The following is a 21,581-nucleotide window of genomic DNA, read 5'->3' on the forward strand; positions in this document are numbered from 1 at the left end:
TACTTAAATTATGGCCACAAAGCATGAGCTAATTTACAAAAATAGACTTTAATAGACTCGACATGACGGCAGAAAACAGGTGTTGGTACCTACAGGCGTTGCAAGAGAAATAGAGAGGATATTGATGGAATTGATGATATATTATCGAGCCTCGTATGCATATATGTAAAAGTACATTATCAATTTAAAATATAAGACAAGATAAAAATAAATCCTAATCTATCTACTTTTTAAGATTGATGGAATTGATGATGTATTCCTCGTGTGCATATATAAAAGTACATGGTCAACTTAAAATACAAGATAAGATAGAAATAAAATCCTAGTCTATTCTATACTCCCTCCGTTTAAGTCTTTTAAAGATTTCACTATGAACTATATTTAAATGTATATAAATATACTTTAGAATGTAGATTCATTCACTTCACTCCGTATGTCAAAAAAGACTTATATTTAGGAGTGAAAGGGGTACTTTTTAATAAATCACGATACGGAACAGGCATGTTGAAACCTGATTCATCTATTCATGATGATGTTCACAGGTAGCTTACTAACTGAAAAAAAAACTGTTCTGAATGCACCAAAATTATTTTGACAACAAGCTTTGAAGTACCATCACACATACAATATGGCAAAAAGGTACTCCCTCCGTCCCGTAATATAAAAATATTTTTCAAACGGAACTTGTACATATGTACGTCTGAGACATAAGAGGAAGTCAGTACTGGTCGTCTAGCTTCCACACCTCATGGAGGAGCCTGTACCTCGCCGTGTATGAGCCGCTGATCTGCTTCAGCTTGCCAAGCGGATTCGATGGCGCCTTGGAGATGAAACTCAGTGGTGAGCTCAGCTCATCGAGCTCGTCATCACTCGTGTTAGACTTGCGGAGGACTGCCGATCCGCTCTTCCTAGGATCACCAATGATGCTTAGGATTGTGCCAGGTGCAGGGTAAGAGTACACGATAGGTGAAGCACTGCATGGTATCGCCCGTATGCCCTTGTCACTGCTCTCCAGATGATCCTGCCAACACAAAAGATTGTTTGCTTATTTTAAATGGCCCAATACTCTAAATTGAGATGATGACTACAGTTCGTTCGATTTTTAGTTTGCTATAAATATGCTTCCAATGCTGGCAATTAGCCAATTACCAGCCTAGTTGTAGTTCCTCCTGAAACTAGCAACCCTATAATGTGAAGCTACATCCTTAAACACAGTCTCCACACATTATGTCCCAATCCCCTTAAAAGAATATTTATTTCCAAGGAGCTCATTTTCATATTTAGCTTCAGTTAAATGATTCGATCGTTTGGGACTTTGGGGGCTCTGACTTTCTGTGGTACATCGTAACAAAACTCATCTCGGTGTCACTATTTCTAATGATACAAGTGAGCAATGTATTTGAAGATTTAAAAGTACACATGTTGTATGAAGGGTTCTGGCAGTTGCTTCGTTTGCTTATCCACACAAAACAGGAGCTTGATGGATTTATAGTCATGTAATTTATATGATTTCTTCAGCTTTGTGAGATTGCAGGCAATCAAAGCAAGTTATGTTTTTAACCTTTTGAGTAGGCTTATTAGCAAAAAAAAGTCCTAAATTCTAATTGCATCAAAAGATCCAACAAACTAACCTCCAATTCTAGAGCCTGAAGCAAGGAATCTTGAATTGGGTCTGGGCAAAATTCATCTGGTACAAAGCCAACAAGTATGCTTCTGACGATCGATGAACTAAAGGTGGGACAAATCTGTGAAAATATAGAAGATAACAATATAATAAAATAACTTCAAACTGACCAGACAACTAAATTGTTCATGTAGATAAATTGTTATTAAATTAATGTTTTTTAACAAGAAATGAACTCATACCTCTTTCCTGGTACTGGTTTCCATGAGCACATCCTTAGGGATCATCAGGAGATCACTTAATGCATTTAGAAGATAGAAGGGTTTGTGGGTTTCAGCGATGCCATTTTCACCATCCCAATTCTCAACTTCTGGATAGTCATCCATATCCATACCAAACAAGTCGGTAAGGCATCTGGACCAGCTGCCGATCTACCACCACCAGAACAGAAACAAGTTGATGCTCTTGAATCTTGATAGCAAGTCAAACAAGAGCTACTGATCTAGGTATGACCTGAATATGCCCATGATTGTACTTACAGCATTTTTCAGTTGGACCCCAGCACCGAAGCCAAACTTCCCAGATGGGATGGGAAGAACCTTAGGATCAGTTATTGGGTCAGAAATGGGATCTGTCGGTATTTCATCTTCTGACTCCCGCAAAATAGCATTGAACATTGCTATATCCAATCTAGCTATACACTCTTCCATCAACTATCAAATAGCAATACTGTTCGGAATTAGTACAGGTATAAAAGATCTATATGAAATCAGTATGTACTCATTATCAGTGCCTAGAGCTTCGATCAAGAATACAAGGCGTTATAACCATTTGCGTCATCTGTTGGATTTTTACTCAAAACCACAGGTAATGCGCTAATTATTCATAGGAACCCAAATCAGACCATTAAGGGCAATCCTGCCCGATTCCCTTGAGGACCACATGTGCTTGACTGGCGCAGCACCGGGGGTGGAAAGCTGCACGACCTACAGAGCAGCACCGTGCATGGCAGTCCAGACTAACAGGACCTGAACTACTGAGATTGAATTTAACAATGAATTCGGAGTGAATAAATGAATGAGAGAGCTGGATCTAGGGTTTGTTACACTAGGTTTATCTCTAGGCCGCAGCTTGTATCTTGTTAGTCTAGGATATCTAGTTAGCATGTTTATGTATATCTCTACGACTCTACATCTCTTTCTTGCGTCTAAAGCCTTGTAACAACCTACCTGATGTATGAGCTTATGGGAGGTGCGCCCCATCTATTTAACACGCAGCCGTCGGCCCCTAACAGGCATTCTACCAAATCTAATAGGGTTTAGCTTCGCCAGAAGGAAAACTTTACTCAAACACACCACCGGCAGCTAGGGTTTAACACAATTATATCAAAGATGTCTGAGAACGAAGGAAAACTGTGGCTTCATAGCCACAAGACAAGAGCAGGTAAAAAGTAGAGTAAACATAGTAGCTAGCATTTCAGGCCGTTGTCAGGCTGTTCCAGGCTGGAACAACGACACCTCGGAGTCTGGGAGCCGTTAGATCTTCAATTGATGGAGGAAAGCATAGCCAACTAGAAAAAAACTGTTACACGGTGATCTGGACTGTCCAATAGGGAATAAACATTGGAGGAATGATGAGGAACAATAGAGAGAAGGAAAAGAAAAAGGAAATTGGAAGCAAAATCCATTTGACTATTTCCAGATACTTCTACTCCAGTCTAGTAGTATTTGCTTGGTTTCTTAGCTTTAGCTACTGTTTTCTAGAACCTTCTAGCTGTGAGTAGAATTCTCGATCTTAAGTAATGTTATCAATGAAGTGTTCTAGGTATAAATAGAAGCTGAGGTGCAAAGGCTTCCCAGAACCTATAAAAAAGGTCCTCGCCTCTAGTTTCCAACAAGACTATGTACCCCACTACCTAGAATAGAACTAGGTGTTATTATCATTTTTTTGACAAAGCATGGATTTTATTGGCTTAAAATTGAGCATCAAGAGAATACAAACACAATAAGCACACACCCAGCATTTGCATAGCTAAATGCACACAGTCAATACCAACGCACACACACAAAAAGCACCAGCAAATAGCAAAAGTCATATAAGACCAAAGCTATGCGTAGGTGGAAAAAAAACAAAGCGACCAGATCCGCAGTCGGCAAACTACAACAATAACCATATCCGCACCAACTATTTCATGACATCACACAGACCAGGTTTTTCAACAGCAACGCCTTCAGGAAGTGAGCGATGCTCAAGCGCCTCCATCACCGGATCCAACAAGGTAACGATATAAAAAACATCGCCATTGCCAGGTAACCAACTTGGGTCAGACCTAGGTTTTCACCCATGAGCTCAAGACCGGGTGCTTGAGTAGCACCATCATCATCACCCATGTGTTGTCGCCACCACTTTTCCACGATCCCAACAGCAATATGCGGTGTATAACCGCCGCCGATGCACAACCATCCCTCTGCGCTAGGTCGACATAGTTCACATCTCACCACCAAAGTCAACCACCGAATCGGAAAGGACAACCCTCACCAAGACCTTTTGGTGAGCACCGCAATCTACGGCGAGGCCGCCGCCGCAGGCCAAAGTTGTTTTCGACAAAGCCTCCTCAGCGTCTCCCGCCTCCGGCAATGTGTCAGCCACCCACCGCCAGGGCTACACATGCAACGACAAGGGAAGGACACATGGAGGAGAGAGCGTTTGTGTCGTCCGTGCACCGCGCGAGTCACCAAGAACGACATCAGCGCCCTGAATTTTTGGGGCGTGTATGTCAGCAACAGCACCAGCCAAGGCCGGAAACCTCGTGGCCGGGCACCTCCGGCAGACAAGGATCACAAGAGGAGGACGTCAGGACGAGGCCGAGCCAGATCGGCAGCGGCACCAGGCGAAAGATCTTCGCGAGGGGTGATTGGGACGAGACAGCTACGAGCAAGAGAACCCACCGCCGCCAACCACCCCGAGGGACTTTGCCCCGGCAGCCCTGGACAGTGCCGGCGAGGGAGAGGCAAGGTGGAGGGGGCCTAGAGAGGAGAGGCGGCGCCGCCACCCGTGTCGCCCTTGAGGACGATGCGGGGGTTAGGTTTTTGTTCCGGGTGTTCTTATCTAAGACCTTGGAGTAGAGTGCTCTAGGAGTTTTGGATTTACTCCTGCTGGTATATCAGCCTATATTCGCCTCTGGAGCGGTAACTAGCGCAGCATGTTGAAGTAGTTCCTTCAACAATTGTGCTGTACACTTCGTAGCAGCAAGGTGGAGTTGCTCCTCCACAACCTTGTGTTGCTTCAGGTGGTACCAGAGCCCTGTTGATCCAAAGTAGTTCTTGGTCTCCTCTTTAGGAGTAAGCTGCAGCAAACAATGGAGCAATTGGAGAAAAAAATGGATGCTGAAGAGCAACAGATCAAAGCGTTGTGTGAAGATCTTAACCGGAGATTCGATCAGCCGGTTGAGATGATAAGAAAGGGTGTTCCCCTGCTCCCCTGCTGTCAGTGAAGAAGATTCATCAAATGAGGAAGAAGATCTTCAACGACGAAAAAGGGGAGGTAATCTTGCAGAAGGACTACCACAACAACATGCAGTTCAGCATACATCAAGAAGGCCAACATATGTTAAAGCTTCTGAAGGTGAATAATATGATGATGACCTTGAAGAACCTAATCCCTGTGCATATCGGAGGGTACCCAACCCTACATATGCAAAGGATACATACAAGGTGAAAGCTGAGATCCTAACTTTTCATGGAAAGATTGATATTGAAGGGTGTCTTGATTGGTTATATGAAGTGGAGGCTTTCTTTGAGGTCATGGAGATTCCAGAAGATTGTAGAGTTCCTCCGATCGCATACAAGCAGAAAGGAAGAGCCGGTGCATGGTGGCGTCACCTTCAAGAAGAAGGCAGGCTAAGAGGAGAAATGAGGTGCACAATCATGGACATAGGCGGTGAGCTATTGAAGCATAAGCATTAACATTGCACAATCATTGACACTGCTACGAAGCATTGCACAATCATGGACACTGCTACCAACTAAGTGCACAAGCTAGCATAGCATTCACATGCACATTTACATGATCTAAATCAAGTCACTGCAGAAGCTAGCATAACATTCACATGCACATTGGCATGATCCAAGTCAAGTCGGTGCACAAGCTAGGATATAATATAGGCATGATCTAAATCAAGTCAGTGCACAAGCTAGCATACAATGTAGGCATGATCTAAATCAAGCCGATGCACAAGCTAGCATAGCATTGACATGCACATTGGCATGATCTAAGTCAAGCGACTGCACAAGCTAGCATACAGTCTAGGCATGACCTAAATCAAGTCAGCACACACTCTAATCGAATTTGCACAATGCCATTGACATGCACAATCTAATCTATGACATGCACATTTCCATTGCTATTGACATTCACAAATTTGGTATGTAAATCAAATCAATCTATTCTATGGCCCGAAAATACCTAACCGCGTATAGCCGCTGGAGGCGTACCCTTGCCAAGAAAATAATATTGCCACCGGAGTAGCAACCGTCGCGAACCGCCTATGAAAACCTAACCGCGTTCCTCAATCCACATCGAGAAGCAATGTAAGCAAGATTGAGGTCGGATGTACTTACATCATCCGCCAGGGGCAGAGCTGATGCCACCGGAGCGGAAGAAGACACTCTCGGTGTGGGAACCACGTCAGCCGTCAAAATCCCCAATCCTATAGAGCTAGGGATTTTCATGCAATAGCACAGGAAGTCATAGTTGCCGCGACCGTCAAAGTACATGTCGTAGTTGCGGCACTCTATGGAGACGAGAAACGAGAGATGGGAGGGGGCGCCGCTATACCTTCTTCTAGTGAGACTGAAGAAAGCCTCGCCTGAGGGAGGCACGAGATGGGCCGGCCCACATGCGCGGGAGGCCACAACCTCGTTTTTGTGATGTTTTTCACATCTTTTTTGTTTTTTGCTTTCTTTTTTACTTTTGTTCATACTTCCAAATATTCTAAATAACTATATTACAAAAACAATTTATGTGTTAGAAAAAATTTGAATGTTAATCAAGCATTTGAAAAAAAGTTAGTCATGTTTTTGAAAAATGTTAATCAATCATTTTAAGAATGTTAAAATGTGTATAGAAAAAATGTTGACCATGTACTCAAAACATGTCGATCATATATTCCAAAAATGTTGACCATGTATTCAAAACATGTTGACAATTTGTTCAGAAAATGTAAATCTTGTATTTGAAAAATGTTAATCAAGCATTTGAAAATTTTAAATTGTATAGAAAAAGGATTGACCATGTATTAAAAAATGGGAATCTTGTATTTGATAAATGCTAATCAAGTATTTGAAAATGTTAGATGTGTATAAAAAAATGTTGACCATGTATTCAAAAATGTTAATCTTGTATTTGCAAAATCTTAATCAAGCATTTCAAAATGTATAATGTGTATAGAAAAAATGTTGACCATGTATAGAAAAAATGTTAATCTTGTATTTGAAAATTGTTAATTAAGCATATAAAAAATGTTTAAAATGTGTATGGAAAAAATGTTGACCATGTATTATAAAATGTTAATCTTCTATTAAAAAATGTTGAATCGTGTATTAGAAAAATTTATACATAAAAAATATTAAGTTCTCAAAAAATGTTAAGCATGTATTTAAGAAATGTTTATCCTGTATATAAAATTTTAAATCATGTATTCAAAAAATGTTTACCGTGTATATAAAAAAATCGATGTATATGAAAAATATTGAATGTGCAATGCAAAAAGTTAAGATATGTTGAACAAAATATAAACCGATGAAATCAACAAAAAAACAAAGAAAGAGCAAAGAAAATGACGAAAGAAACAAAGAAAACCAAATTATAACGAAGAACGAAAGAAAACAAAAAAAACAAATTTACAACGAAGAAAAGAACAAAGAAACCCAGTGAAGCTAAAAGGAAAAGAAAGAAAAAAAAAACAAAGAAAGAAACAAAGAAAAGGTGAAGCCGATAAATAAACAAAGAAACCGGTGAAAATAATAAAACCGGAGACAAATGAAGAAAAACAAAGAAAAAAAGAAAACCATTGAAGCAATAGAGAAAACCGGAAGAAAAGGAAGAAAGCTGAAGCGAACCAGCAAAGGAACGGATCGAGCGCAGCTACGAGCAAACTAACAGGCCGGCCCTGTACTATAGCGAGCAGCGGAAAACCTTCAGGGAGCCGGGCATACAGCACGCTATAAGCAAGATATAGCCCTGCAGATGGGAGGAGGGAGAGGAAGGTAAGTGGTAGGACTAGGGTCCCTACCGGGCCTCCGGCGTAGGTTGTACGGGCAGGGAGGAGGGGAGCGAGGGCTGGAGCGGGCGCGCCGGCGAGATGGCGCCGTCGCGGCTAGGGTTAGGTGCGGCGGAGGCTAGGATTCCGGCTCCTTGGAGAGCCTGGCAACAGAAGATAATATCTTTATTGCTTGATCTCAATTGATGTCTTACAACTAGTATTTATAACTCGAGCCTAAGATAACTTTCCTAAAGTAATTTACCTAAGATAACTTGCGGGCCAAGCCGCTAATATTAACGCCCAATGGGCCTACGCCGGCCATAGGCCAAGCCGGTCATAACATCTCTCCCCGCCTGCACAAACAGCTCGTCCTCGAGCTGAAAGTTTGGATAGTGTTGGCGGAATTCCTCACACTGCTCCCACGTAGCCTCCTCCTCCGGAAGACCCGTCCACTGAACGAGGAGGAACCACACGCCACGTCGAAGTTGTGCCTGCAACACCTTGGCTGGTTCCGGAAGAATGCGACCATCGGCGATTGGAGGAAGCGCCGGAAGGGCCGCCGGTGTCTCGCCACAGAAGGGCTTGAGTAGCCCCACATGGAAGACGTCGTGGATACGAGCGTGGTCTGGCAGCTAAAGACGATAGGCCACCTTCCCAATGCGCTCCACGATAGGGAAGGGTCCAGCGTAGCGAGGGCCGAGCTTGCGCTTCGCGCGCGGGTCGAGTGACTGCGTAGAGCGGTGGAGAAGACGCAGCCACACCCAATCACCCACGGCGAATTCCGCCTCGCGATGGTGATTGTCGTAGTAGTGCTTGGCCAGCTGCTGGGCCTGAAGGAGACGCTGACGGACCTCAGCAAGCATCTCGTCACGGGTGCGGATAAGGTCACCCGCAATCTCTGTCCGAGCCGTCGCCGGGTCCACCGGAAGTATAGGCGGGGGCGGACGCCCATATACCACCTCAAATGGCGTGGCACGAAGGGCGGAGTGATAGGAGGTGTTGTAGCAGTACTCCGCCCAAGAGAGCCAGTCCACCCAAGCTCGAGGCCGATCACCTGTCACACAACGCAAATACATGGCAATGACCTTGTTAACCACCTCGGACTGACCGTCCGTCTGAGGATGAAATGCCGTACTCAGGCGAAGCTGGACGCCCGCCATCCTGAAGAGGTCGCGCCAGACATGTCCCGTGAACACCGGGTCCCGATCACTGACGATCGAAGCTGGGAATCCGTGTAAGCGAACGATGCCGTCGAAGAAGGCCCGGGCCACGGACGCCGCCGTGTACGGATGACCGAGCGCGATGAAGTGGGCATACTTAGAAAAGCGGTCGACCACCGTAAGGATGACCGACCTGCCGCCCACCTTGGGAAGGCCCTCGATGAAGTCCATGGAAATATCCGCCCAAACCTGAGACGGCACCTCCAAGGGCTGAAGTAACCCAGCCGGTCTCAGGGTCTCCGTCTTGTTGCGCTGGCATGTCTGGCAAGACCGAACCCAGTCGCGGACGAGTGCGCGATCGCCGGGGATGTAGAAGTCAGCGCGAAGACGATGGAGGGTTTTCTGCACACCCTCATGACCTGCCGAGTGGGCGAGCTGGAGCACCTGGTGACGGAGATCATCATGCGCCGGAACAAAGATCCGGCGCCCATGGAGAAGCAGTCCATCAGTGAAGCGCCAGGGCTCCTCAAGGTCACCGGCCGTGAGCTGCTGCTGGAGAAGAACGGCGTCGTCGGCTGTTGCAGTTGCGCGGCGGATGTCGGCGAAGAGGCCGAACGTCGGCCCGGATCGGATGCACAGGGACACCCCAGTGACCTCGTCGGTGGAAGGAGCGAGATCGGAGTCGCGACGGGACAGCGCGTCGGCCACGGTGTTAAGGCGGCCCGGACGATACTCGACGGAGAAGTCGAAGCCGAAGAGCTTGCTGATCCACTGGTGCTGCGGCACAGTCGACAGTCGTTGGTCCAGTAAAAACTTCAAGCTGTAATGGTCCGTACGGATGTGGAAGACCCGTCCCCACAAGTACGGCCGCCAATGGCGCACGGCCTGCACCAGGCCAATGAGCTCCCGCTCGTACGCCGCCAACTTAAGATGGCGCGGAGCAAAAGGCCGGCTGAAGAAAGCAATGGGCCCCTCGCCCTGATGAAGCACGGCGCCGAAGCCCACGCCCGACGCGTCACAGTCCACCACGAACGGCCGGTCGAAGTCGGGCATCTGGAGGACGGGACCCGTCGTGAGGGCCCCTTTGAGGGCCTCGAATGCCGCTGTCGCCTCGTCGTCCCAGGCGAAAGCATCGCGGCGGAGCAGCCGCGTGAGAGGTGCCGCGATGAGCCCGAACTCCCGAATAAATTTCCGGTAGTATCCTGCGAGGCCGAGGAACCCGCGGAGAGCCCGCGGCGAGTGAGGCGTCGGCCAGGCGGAGACAGCTGCCACCTTGTCGGCGTCCATAGCCACCCCGTCGGCCGAGATGACATGGCCGAGGTAGGCAACAGTAGGTGTCCCGAACGAGCACTTCGAGCGCTTGAGGTGGAGGTCGTGCGCCCGAAGCTCGTTGAAGACGATGGCGACGTGCTGGAGGTGCTCGGCCCAGGTGGCGCTGAAGATAAGAATATCATCAAAGAAAACAAGCACAAACCGCCGTAAGTAGGGTCGCAGAATGTCGTTCATCAGGGCCTGGAAAGTCGCCGGGGCATTGGCGAGGCCGAAAGGCATCACCAAGAACTCGAAGTGGCCATGGTGGGTGCAAAACGCCGTCTTGGCGATGTCGTGTGGATGCATGCGCACCTGGTGATAGCCCGACCGGAGATCGAGTTTGGTGAAGAAGCGCGCCCCATGAAGCTCATCCAAGAGCTCGTCGACCACCGGTATCGGAAACTTGTCCTTGAGTGTGAGCGCGTTCAGGCCGCGGTAGTCGATGCAGAAACGCCACGTGCCATCTGTCTTGCGGACGAGAAGGACCGGCGCGGAGAAGGGTGACGTCGAGATCCGGATGATGCCCGCTGCGAGCATAAGGGCACACTGTCTCTCCAACTCATCCTTCTGCAGCTGAGGGTAGCGGTAAGGTCGCACCGCCACGGGAGTGGAGCCCGGAGCAAGGTGAATGCGATGGTCGTATACCCGAGCATGTGGGAGTCCCCGCGGCTCGTCGAAGAGGACGCTATGTTGCTGCAGAAGTGGATCCAGCAGAGGGTGCTCGGTCTCGGAGGAGGCGGCGGCTAGCTGAAGATGTGGCACGGCGGGCGAAGCGCCCCCAATGCCGTCCCACCGAATTTGGCGTCCCAGCCGCCAGAATGTCATCGTGAGGGCGTCGAAGTCCCACACGATGGGCCCGAGGGTCCGGAGAAAGTCCACACCGAGGATGAAGTCGAAACAGCCGAGGTCGATGCCGGCACAGGTAATGGAAAAGTGTTCGCCCCCGATGGTGATGGGAACGTCGCGGGCGAGTCCATGACACTGGAGGCGGTCACCGTTGGCCACCGTGATCCGAAGGCGCTCCCCGCCCGTGGTCGGAATAGCTAGACGACGCATGGTTGCCTCGGGCAGGAAGTTATGAGTGGAGCCCGTATCCAGCAGGGCCACCAGCTGCTCGCCATGGATCGTCACGGGCAGCAACATGGTCCGCTCATGACGGATGCCGGCGAGGGCGTGGAGAGAGACGACGCAGGCCGTCGCCGTAGAATCTGCGGCCGTGTCTGGTGCGTCGTTCGTCTCGTCCGCCTCGGTGTAGTCGGCCGTCTCCAAGTAGAAGAGGCGGGGGCAGACATGTGTCGGCGTGTAGGGCTCATCGCAGTTAAAGCAGAGACCCTGACGTCGACGCTCATGCTGCTCGGCCGGGGACAACCTGCGGAAGGTCCGTGTGGTGGCCGGAGGTGCGGCCGTTGCGGCTGGCGGAGGCCGGCCCGGTGCTGGAAGGGTCGGCGCGGGTCGACTGAGCTGGCGGCCGCCCCGTCCGGGCGGTTGCTGCAGTGCCTGGGCCCGCTGCTCGAAGGCCCGGGCGTAGTACATGGCGGACTGAAGGTCGGGGGGTTCCCGGAGCTCGACATCCACGTGAATATGGTCCAGTAGGCCACCCACAAAGAGCTCAGCGCGCCGAGACGCGGATATGCCTGGCGCGTGGCATGCCAGGGCTTGGAATCGGTCGGCGTAGTCCTGGACCGTTGAGGTAAACGGTAAGCGGCCGAGGACTGCCAGTCGGCTGCCACGGATGGGGGGGCCAAACCGGAGAAGGCAGAGCTCGCGAAATCGGTCCCACGGTGGCATGCCGCCCTCGTCCTGCTCGAGGGCGTAGTACCAAGTCTGGGCAGTACCACGGAGATGATAGGACGCGAGCCAGGTGCGATCCGACGCGAGCGTCCGCTGCCCCCGAAAGAACTGCTCGCACTGGTTGAGCCAGTTGAGGGGGTCTTCCGCGCCGTCGTAAGTGGTGAAGTTCAGCTTCGCGAACCGAGGAGATGTCGGCCCGCCGTGTCCGGGAGCCGCGGATGTCGGTGGCATCGCGTATGCCGGGTCGGGAAACTCCGGGCCGTAGGGCGCCGAGCTGGAGGGCCGCTCGAACGGAAGAGAGGGCGCCGGGTGTTCCGGTGCCGGGGTATAGATCGGACCCGAAGATGATCCGGCTGCCCACGCGGGAATTGGTGATGGCGATGACGGGAACTGCACCTGGTGCAGGGGCCGACCGGTGGTTCGGGGCGCTGGAGGTGCTGCTGTTGATGGCGGCGGCGGCTGCTGGTGCGGCGCCGGAGCCTGCGTCGTGGTGGCCGGTAGCGACTGGTGGGGCAGCCCCCCCCCCCCAGCGGCGCGGTGGTGGCCGGCCACACCGGCCAGGGAGTGCCCGCGGCGTGGTAGTGCTGCAGCAGCAGCTGCGGCGGCGGCGGCGGCGCCCCTCCGTGGAGCGGCTGGAAGGCCGGGGTGGCCCACGGCAGCGACGGCGGCCCGTAGGTAGTGGGGGCGACGCTCGGCGGCGGGGGTTGGGTCCCAGCGAGGTAGAGGCTGATGCCTCGGACCGCTTGGACAAGCTCCCGCAGGGTGCCCGACATCGCCTCGGGCGAGAGTATGGGGAGCGGCTCCTCCGCGGTGATGATCGGCACTGGCGAGGGAGCGGTCCCGGACATGAGCGGCAGCGGCGGCGGGGCGGTGGTGGTGGTTTGCGGCAGTGGGGCGGTGGTGGTGTTGAGCGGCGGCGGTGGTGGAGGGAGCGACATGATCAGCCTGAAATCTCTGGATACCAAATTGGTAGGACTAGGGTTCCTACCGGGCCTCCGGCGTAGGTTGTACGGGCAGGGAGGAGGGGAGCGAGGGCTGGAGCGGGCGCGCCGGCGAGATGGCGCCGTCGCGGCTAGGGTTAGGTGCGGCGGAGGCTAGGGTTCCGGCTCCTTGGAGAGCCGGGCAACAGAAGATAATATCTTTATTGCTTGATCTCAATTGATGTCTTACAACTAGTATTTATAACTCGAGCCTAAGATAACTTTCCTAAAGTAATTTACCTAAGATAACTTGCGCGCCAAGCCGCTAATATTAACGCCCAATGGGCCTACGCCGGCCATAGGCCAAGCCGGTCATAACAGTAAGAATAAGGGGAATAGGCTTTCGGAGGAGGGAGAGGAAGGTAAGAATAAGGGGAATAGGCTTTTTGACATCTGGGCCCTCCATCCTATTCATCTTAGGCTACTTTTGGTCTTTTAGGATTTTACTATATCCTTATTTTTATTTCCATATGTTCTTGTTGGCTGTGATGCATCCTAGTCATTAAGAGGCCGGGTGTATGCTCAATATGCTTTGTATCTTCTTGAACCTACATTTTGAGTTAATAAAATTGACCTTTACCAAAAAACAAAAAAAAGAGGAATAGGCTGACAAGTGAGGCCCATATCCACCTCACCAGCAGATATGTGCTTGCAGGCTCTGAAATCTGGGCCCAATATGTCAGTTTGTTCCAAGAAAGAGTATTTGGGTGTTGTGTGAATTAATAGAGCACAAGTTATGGTTCTGTGGAAAAAGGTTCAAAAGATACGATAAATGCTTAACAGTCCCAATAAACAATATAACTAGCAATTTTGGGAAAAGTAGTAAGTATCATCATAAGAACTTAATGGTCAAATTATGTACATATACAGATTCGACAAGATCCAAAGTTTGAAGATAATAAACATGATGCTCACACAGTGGCTGGAGTCTGTTTATTATGAGTTGTGGTGAAACTAAAAAAGCAATAGTATTTTACTTTTTTTGCACTAAAAATTATCTATCTCATCAGAAATGTCAGGAATTCCGATTCTAATTTATTATTCAATGTGATGATCGCAAGTACCTTCCAAGGCAAGGAATATGCATTTATATATGTAAAGCAGAAAATATGAGCGAGTCCTATCAATTATAGGAAGCTCACCAACTTGGCCAACATAGGCAGGCACCCACACTCGTGTCCAGCTGCCCTTACAGGGCAAATCTTCTCTGATGCCTGTTTGAAAGCCTTCTTCCATATGTCTATTGACAAGGTTGCTTGTTGCTGATTGCCCACAACAGTAATCTTTCCGTAACATTTCTTTGCATTCAAACCAGTCTTTGATTCAGTACTGATATAAGCAGATTGCATGTGTGGTGTAAATGCCTGCAAAGTAAGATTTTGTAGTGTACAAAATTTACAAAATCCTACAGGAGAAAGTACATGCAACAAAGATTCAAACTAATAAGGAAACAAACCTGCCACCAAATGCACTCTACAATCCGTGAGAATATCCATGATTCAATCTTCTTTAGTGCAGCTATAAACGTATCAATATCTTCCCAGTTATCAAACTCAGGTGAAAGGAAGTTCCCTTTCTTCCGATTAAGCGATTCCCACATTGATGCGGAATTTCTCCTCGGTGCTGTTTTTGAACTATAATCAGTAGCATTAATGTCATTTCCAATGTCTGATTGCTTAGAAGTTTCAGTAACAATTGCTCGCAGCACCACACAGTTTGACAACCAGAAACTCAGCCTGATCGGAAAAATTATGGAAGAACACAGACATCAAAATACATTATAAATTTCAAAATTACTGAAGAAATAACATATACTGCACTGTACATAATGGCCAGAGAACAAAGTTATGCACGCAAAGGTTATCAATTCATCGAATATTCCATGCCAAAAAGTAGCCATTCCTTGGAATATGAAGACCTGAACATAAGAGGAAAAATTCAATGCACCTTGCGACATCGTATCCACAAGCTTTTGCAACAAAAACCAGCCCAGAGGAAGAACTCCTTGCTGCACTTCCCATCTTTTCTCTCGGACAGTTTTTAAATGCATGAACAAAATGCCTAGAGAGCCTTCGTGCAGGTGTATGGACCTTGTTTGCCGAGCTGCCATGTTCGGCAGCCACAGAATAAAGGCCTATCTCAGAAGCAGCGGCTTCTTGCAGCTCAGTTTCAAGCAACTCAACCTTACGTTCAAGTTCTCGAACTTTGTTGTCACTTCGATTATTTGAAATACGCACTGGTGCCTGAGCTTGCATTCCATTACCAGCACTGCTTTTAGTATCATGAGCGATCAAGATATCTTCGGAATCAACTTCCTTCACTTGTTCCTTCTGAGAATCAACTTTCTTACTTATGGTGCTTCCATTAATATCTGGAAGTCTCATACTGAACCTCATATTCTTAGCTCTATCACTAGTTAAAGTGTTGTAAGTTTTCTCGCTAAATTGCCTCTGGTTGGAGTCAGCCATACCATAAGAAAAAGACATTTTACGACCAGTTCTGAGAGCATTGTGTGGCGGAATAGATGGAAATTGTTCTCCCGGTAAATCTGTCCCTCGATAGATGGTTTTCTTTTGCATTTGAATTGGATGCTTTTCAACTTCTTCACTACGCGCTTTTGTACTGGAAGATGGCATTTCACGCTGGGAATCTAATGATGAGCTGGTGCTTTCATTGCCAAATACCCTGGCATCCTTCCCCTGGAAAATTCAGACTACATTGAGATGGTGCAAATAAGAAGATTATATAATTAACTGGAGATGGAAATAAACAACAGAACTGAATTACACCATTGCTGTTCTTATTGAAAGTAGTAGGCAGATATGTGAGTCTCGTGCTGTGTTCGCACGGTGTTTACTCAATGGAGTTGAGTAAAGCGAGAGACAAAGTATGGAATGTACAACAAAACCATTCCAACAGCTATGGCTTGACTTGAGAGTAACAGTGTGTACAAAATCAAAGGATTGTCAAATAGACGACTGATACAGTCCCCTCGAATCGTTGTGGGGCATTTATTTTCGTAAAGGTTCAGGTTAGTTTTACTAGTGCCCAAAATGTAGGTTGTATTACCCTACTCCTGCTTCTGTTATTGAGATTGTCTTGGGGGGGGGGGGGGGGTGTCACCAAAGGCGGAATGCTCTCCGGTGAGGTCCAACTACTGTTACAACTTTCTTCCTCTCCTCCTCTAGGATTCCTGTCTCGTCTTCTATAGGTGGTCGAGCCAGGGGTACAAGAGTCGGGTCGGGCCGATCAGGGTGGACTTGGCCCGGGCTAGCCCATCCTTGCTTCTGTCTTGTGCCGGAGTGGTGCATAGAGTCCTTGACACTCCTCCGTTCCCGGGTTGGGTCACCCATGATCTCGGTTCCCGAGTCCTCCATCAGAACACGAAGTCGAGCTCGCGCAAGTGGGGAGATGGTGTGAGCTTGCGTGCATCCCCAAAAAAGCAACGGGAGGAATTCAGTCGCCTCCCGCCAACTCCCTCACCCTGTTTGGCCCCCTTCAGATCACCGCCCGCGGGCATCCCCCCCCCCCCCCCTCTTCGAGCTATCCGTCCCAGGCTGCTTCTTCACCGACGAGCGGGTAAGAGGCATCATGTTCTCCGGTCAGCAGCGGCGATCCTTCGTCCTCCTCTTCTCCGAGTTGTTCCCTGCCTCCTCCCTGCTTCTCCGGTCGGCAGCGGCGATCCTTCGTCCTCCTCTTCTCCGAGTTGTTCCCTGCCCCCTCCCTGATCCTCCGATCATTGCATTTCAAATGCTCCTTACTCGTTAGACCTTATATCTGTGAGGATGTGTAGGAGTAGATCTGCAGGTAGTATGGTAGATTTTGCAAGTGTTGCTTTATGATGTTGTGTGAGGATGTGGTAGATTAGATGCTAGTGGTTGCCATTTTGGTACCGTGGTAGGTTTTGCTTCTCGGCACTCATGATGCCCATGATGTTGTGGTAGATGTTTTCCATGTCAGTTTCAATGCTAGTATGGTAGACGTGGTAGTGTGTTGACCTTCATGATGTAGTTTGCTAGAGATATGCTAGTGTGTTGAGCTTGATGATCAGTCCATGTGTAGTATGCATTATCTTTGTTCAGTAGTCCTGATGCTAACCATTGTAGGACATGACCACCGAAGGCCATTGTGTTCGAGAATCATATCTTTACCTCTTATATTGAGTACTCCCAACCGATATCTCAGTTGATGCCTCCTGATTCAGATATTTTTGAGGGGCCTGTGCGCCCATCATTAGTGGTGATGCCTACGACAGCTACTAAGGCGACCACTAAGGCTGGAAAAGCACAGATGAGGGGATCAATGAAGGGGAACACAATGAAATCCAGCCTTTCCTGTCCACCTTCGTATTTAACAAGATGTGTGAGATCATCGCAAGTGGCGTGAGGACAGATAAGAGCTTCAAGAAGGTGCGTCTGAACGTCGTTACCAAGCCTTTTTTGAGTTTTGTGGCACATAGGTGACCTCAACACAGGTGTACAACCATCTTAGGAAGTGGAGAGCAAGATGGATCCAAGTGTCAGATCTTAGAGACCTTAGTGAGCATAGTGGGATCAAGACACCTTCACCATTCCGTTGGAGGCAGGGCACTACCAAGGCCACATCGCGGATAGCTAATCTACCACTTGTTTCACCTGATTAAACATGCAAATCACAACTAACAATGTTGTCTTCCTTTTTAGGATCACCCCAAGGATGATGAGTACCTCAACAAGCCCACGCAGAACTACTCGGATGCAGACCATCTTATCCTGGGGTCTAGGTACCGGCAAGCATGCGATGCACTCCAGCGAGCCTCTTGGTTCGCTTATGCCCGAGTATTTAGAGACCCATGAGTCGTAGACGGTCATCCTTGATGGCCCTGAGAAGGCTGTTGTTGGTGGTCACGGTCCTGATCATGAGTGGAAGAGGAGGAAGAGGAGCGCCTTAATGGAGGAGGAGCTGAGCGTCCTTAGCATCATGACCAATGTCGTCAAGGAGGTGGCATCCGCCATCAGGGAGAGCAAGCATGTCGACGTCCACCCTTTCCTCTACAACACTATCATGTGTTAGAGTTATAATATAAGTCATGTACCCTTTTGTATTTATCCCAATATATAAGGGGTTTCCTGCATATAGTTCACCACCTGTACATGTATATATACTGGCCTATGGCCTCATGGGAATACAAGTTGCTTTCCTAACATGGTATTAGAGCTTAGGTTTTTTTAGCACGCACAATTGTGCTCCTCTCGATCCCAACCCACAGCCGTCGCTTCTCCCTTGGCGAGGCGTCTCGTGCTCTTGTCTGGTCCCGCTGGAACACATCTCGGTTCCCTTGACCCGATCTGCAGAGCTGCCATCGTCCCAGGAGGAATTCCGTTGCTGCGGCTCCTTGTTTCAGGCCCGATCCCGCCGCTAGACGATGCTATCGCCGGATCAGGCGCGGATCGGGCTGCTGCCGCGAATCTCCACCACCCACGGGAACGCCGCCCCGACTGCTGCGATTCCAAATCGGCTCTAGCAGTTCCAGCCGACGCGGTTTCCAGATCGGCTCTCGCGGTTCCAGTCGACGCGGTTTCCGATCCGTTGACTGATTTCCTTCCCTAAAAAAAATGTCTACTGCATCTGGCTATGTTGCGGTCCCTCGCTGTTCGGTGATCTTCGATGGAACTAACTACACCGAGTTCACTGGCTTCATGCGCATTCACATGCGTGGCATCCGTCTCTGGGGAGTTCTCTCTGGCGAGGTCTGTTGTCCGCCACGTCCGGTTCCTCCTATGGCTTCCACTCCTCCGACTCCACCGGTTCTTCCCGCGGATGCTCCTCAAGCTACGAAGAAGGATGCGGCTAAGGTTGCTGATGAGGCTGCTATTCGTGCTTATGATGAGAAGGTTTTGACTTATGAGGAGGCTCTTCACATGTATCATGGTGCTCTGTCTGTTTACAACCAGTGGCTTGATGATGATGCCCGTGCTGCAGCTGTTCTCACTACCAGTGTTCTGCCTCAATTTGCCTCTGAGTTTCTGGGCCTTCCTACTGTCTTTGAGATGTGGACTCGCCTTCGTCAGCGCTATGAGCCCTCTGGTGATGCCTTATACCTCTCTGTGGTTCGTCAGGAGCATGTTCTTCAGCAGGGTGACTCTACTGTTGATGACTTCTATGCACAGAGTTCTACTATCTGGCGCCAGCTTGATTCTCTCCGCAGTGCTGGTTGTCGTAGTTGCCCCTGTTGCCAGGCTGTCTAGGCCGATGGAGTTTCATCGCGTCTACGAGTTCATGTCTAGGCTCCGTAAGGAGTTTGAGCCTCGGCGTGCTCAGTTGTTTGCTCGTGGCCGTATTTCTTTCATGGAGGCACTTTCTGAGATTCGTGCTGAGGAGACTCGCTTACGTGGTGCTGGTTTGCTGGAGGTTCCCTCGGTGCTCGCTGCTCGGACTTTTCTATGCCACCTGCTGCACCGACCCCCTTTCGCTCGAGTGCTCAGCCGCTCTTGCCCACTCCTTCGGGCGGCTCAGGACGCCCCCGTTCACATTGTGGCTGCTGCAACAATGATGGTCATATTGAGTCCCACTGCTACACGAAGAAGAAACACTTGCGCAAGGCGCGCTCATCATCTACAGCGACTTCGTCATCTACCTGGATAGCTTCAGCCATCGCTTTGACTGAGCAGGATATTCTGAGACTTAAGCGTCTGCTCGCTGCTTCAGGTTCTTCCTCGACGGGTACTGCTGGTTCTATGACTAAGGCTTCCCGCACTGAGCAACCACCTTCTACACAGTCAGGTACATCCCCATGGGTTCTGGACTCTGGAGCTTCCTTTCATATAACTTCTAATTCTTCCACTCTGTCCTCTCTTTGATCGCTTGATTCTCCTGTTCGTGTCCGTCCTCACCACTGATGGTACTCCCCTTTCTGTCGTTAGTAGAGGCAATCTTACCACTCCTTATTATGTTCCAGATGTTGCTCATGTTCCTCGACTTACCATGAATCTGTTTTCCGCTGGTCAACTTGCTGATTCTGGTTGTCGTGTCATCCTTGACCATGACTCTTGTTCTGTCCAGGACCGTCGCACGCACACTCTGGTTGGGGCTGGTCCTCGCCGCCGTGATTCTGAGGGTCTTTGGGAGTTGGACTGGCTTCATGTTCCTTCCGTTGCCCACTCTATCGCCAGTTCTTCCGCTTTGGTCGCCTCGGCTACTGGTTCCTTCCAGCAGTGGCATCATCGACTTGGTCATCTGTGTGGTTCTCGTTTGTCGTCGTTAGTTCGTCGAGGTCTTCTGGGTCTGTCTCAGGAGATGCCTCTTTAGAGTGTCAGGGTTGTCGTCTTGGCAAGCAGATTCAGTTACCATATCCACATAGTGAGTCGGTGTCTAAGCGTCCTTTTGATTTAGTTCATTCCGATGTATGGGGTCCGGCTCCCTTCGCTTCGAAAGGGGATCATAAATACTATATTATTTTCATAGATGACCTCTCTCGTTACACATGGCTTTATTTCATGACTTCTCGTAGTGAGGTGTTGTCCATTTATAAGCGTTTTGCTGTCATGGTTCATACTCAGTTCTCTTATCCCATTCGTGTGTTTCGTGCTGATTTCGCTAGCGAGTATATCTCTAAGATGTTGCGTGGTGTTCTTGCTGAGCAAGGGACTCTCTCTCAATTCTCTTGTCCTGGTGCTCACGCTCAGAATGGCGTGGCTGAGCACAAGCATCGTCATCTTCTTGAGATGGCTCGTGCATTGATGATTGTTGCCTCTCTCCCGCCTCATTTTTGGGCTCAGGCCGTCTCCACCTCCACCTATCTCATCAATCTCCAGCCTTCCGCTACTCTACAGGGTGGTGTTCCTTTCGAGCGTCTTTTTGATCGTTCCCCCGATTATTCGATGCTTCGCTTGTTTGGTTGTGTTTCTATGTTCTTCTTGCCCCCCGCGAACGCACCAAACTAACTGCTCGGTCTGTTGAGTGTGTCTTCTTAGGCTATAGTGATGAGCATAAGGGCTATCGTTGTTGGGATCCTATCGGTCGTCGGATGCGTATCTCTCAGGATGTGACTTTCGATGAGTCTCGTCCCTTCTACCCACGCCCATCTTCCTCGACCTTCTCCGTGGAGGATCTCTTTCCTCACTTTTCCTGACACACCTATCACACCCGTCGAGCCTTTGCCTATTCGTTCCGCTCCCTCTGCTTCTCCACCTCCACTCGATTTTTCGCCACCATCTTCCAGGGTCTCCTCGCCTAGCATGACACCGGATTCTACACCTTCATCTCCGGTGACTTCGTCGCCACTCCCCGATTCTACCTTGGCGATTTCTCCTTCCATTGTTCCATCTTTTCCTCAATGTTACACTCGTCGTTCACGTTCTGTGGATGCCTCTGTGGATGTGTCGTCATCCTCATCTCAGCCTACTTATGGCTTGCGTTCTCGTCCTCGTCCGCCTGTTGATCGTTTTGGATTTTCCACCGCTGGTGCTGCTGTT

At 49.2% G+C, this 21,581-nt stretch overlaps 1 protein-coding gene across 7 annotated transcripts in view; it reads right to left on the reverse strand.

Annotated features, from left to right (window-relative positions):
* Nucleotides 1-452: 452 nt before the first annotated feature.
* The window catches only part of LOC123399467, a 30,822-nt gene continuing 9,693 nt past the window's right edge, over nucleotides 453-21,581 (reverse strand). For all 7 annotated transcript variants that reach the window (XM_045093875.1, XM_045093879.1, XM_045093873.1 and 4 more), the window contains 7 exons: nucleotides 15,076-15,827; nucleotides 14,585-14,864; nucleotides 14,271-14,492; nucleotides 2,164-2,337; nucleotides 1,867-2,055; nucleotides 1,632-1,745; nucleotides 453-1,021 (listed from right to left, as the gene is read on the reverse strand). In XM_045093875.1, the coding sequence (XP_044949810.1) occupies nucleotides 719-1,021; nucleotides 1,632-1,745; nucleotides 1,867-2,055; nucleotides 2,164-2,337; nucleotides 14,271-14,492; nucleotides 14,585-14,864; nucleotides 15,076-15,827 (2,034 nt within the window). In that variant the 3' untranslated portion in view covers nucleotides 453-718. The remainder of the gene's footprint in view (nucleotides 1,022-1,631; nucleotides 1,746-1,866; nucleotides 2,056-2,163; nucleotides 2,338-14,270; nucleotides 14,493-14,584; nucleotides 14,865-15,075; nucleotides 15,828-21,581) is intronic.

Source organism: Hordeum vulgare, chromosome 5H, assembly GCF_904849725.1.
Source record: "Hordeum vulgare subsp. vulgare chromosome 5H, MorexV3_pseudomolecules_assembly, whole genome shotgun sequence".
NCBI lineage: Eukaryota > Viridiplantae > Streptophyta > Magnoliopsida > Poales > Poaceae > Hordeum > Hordeum vulgare.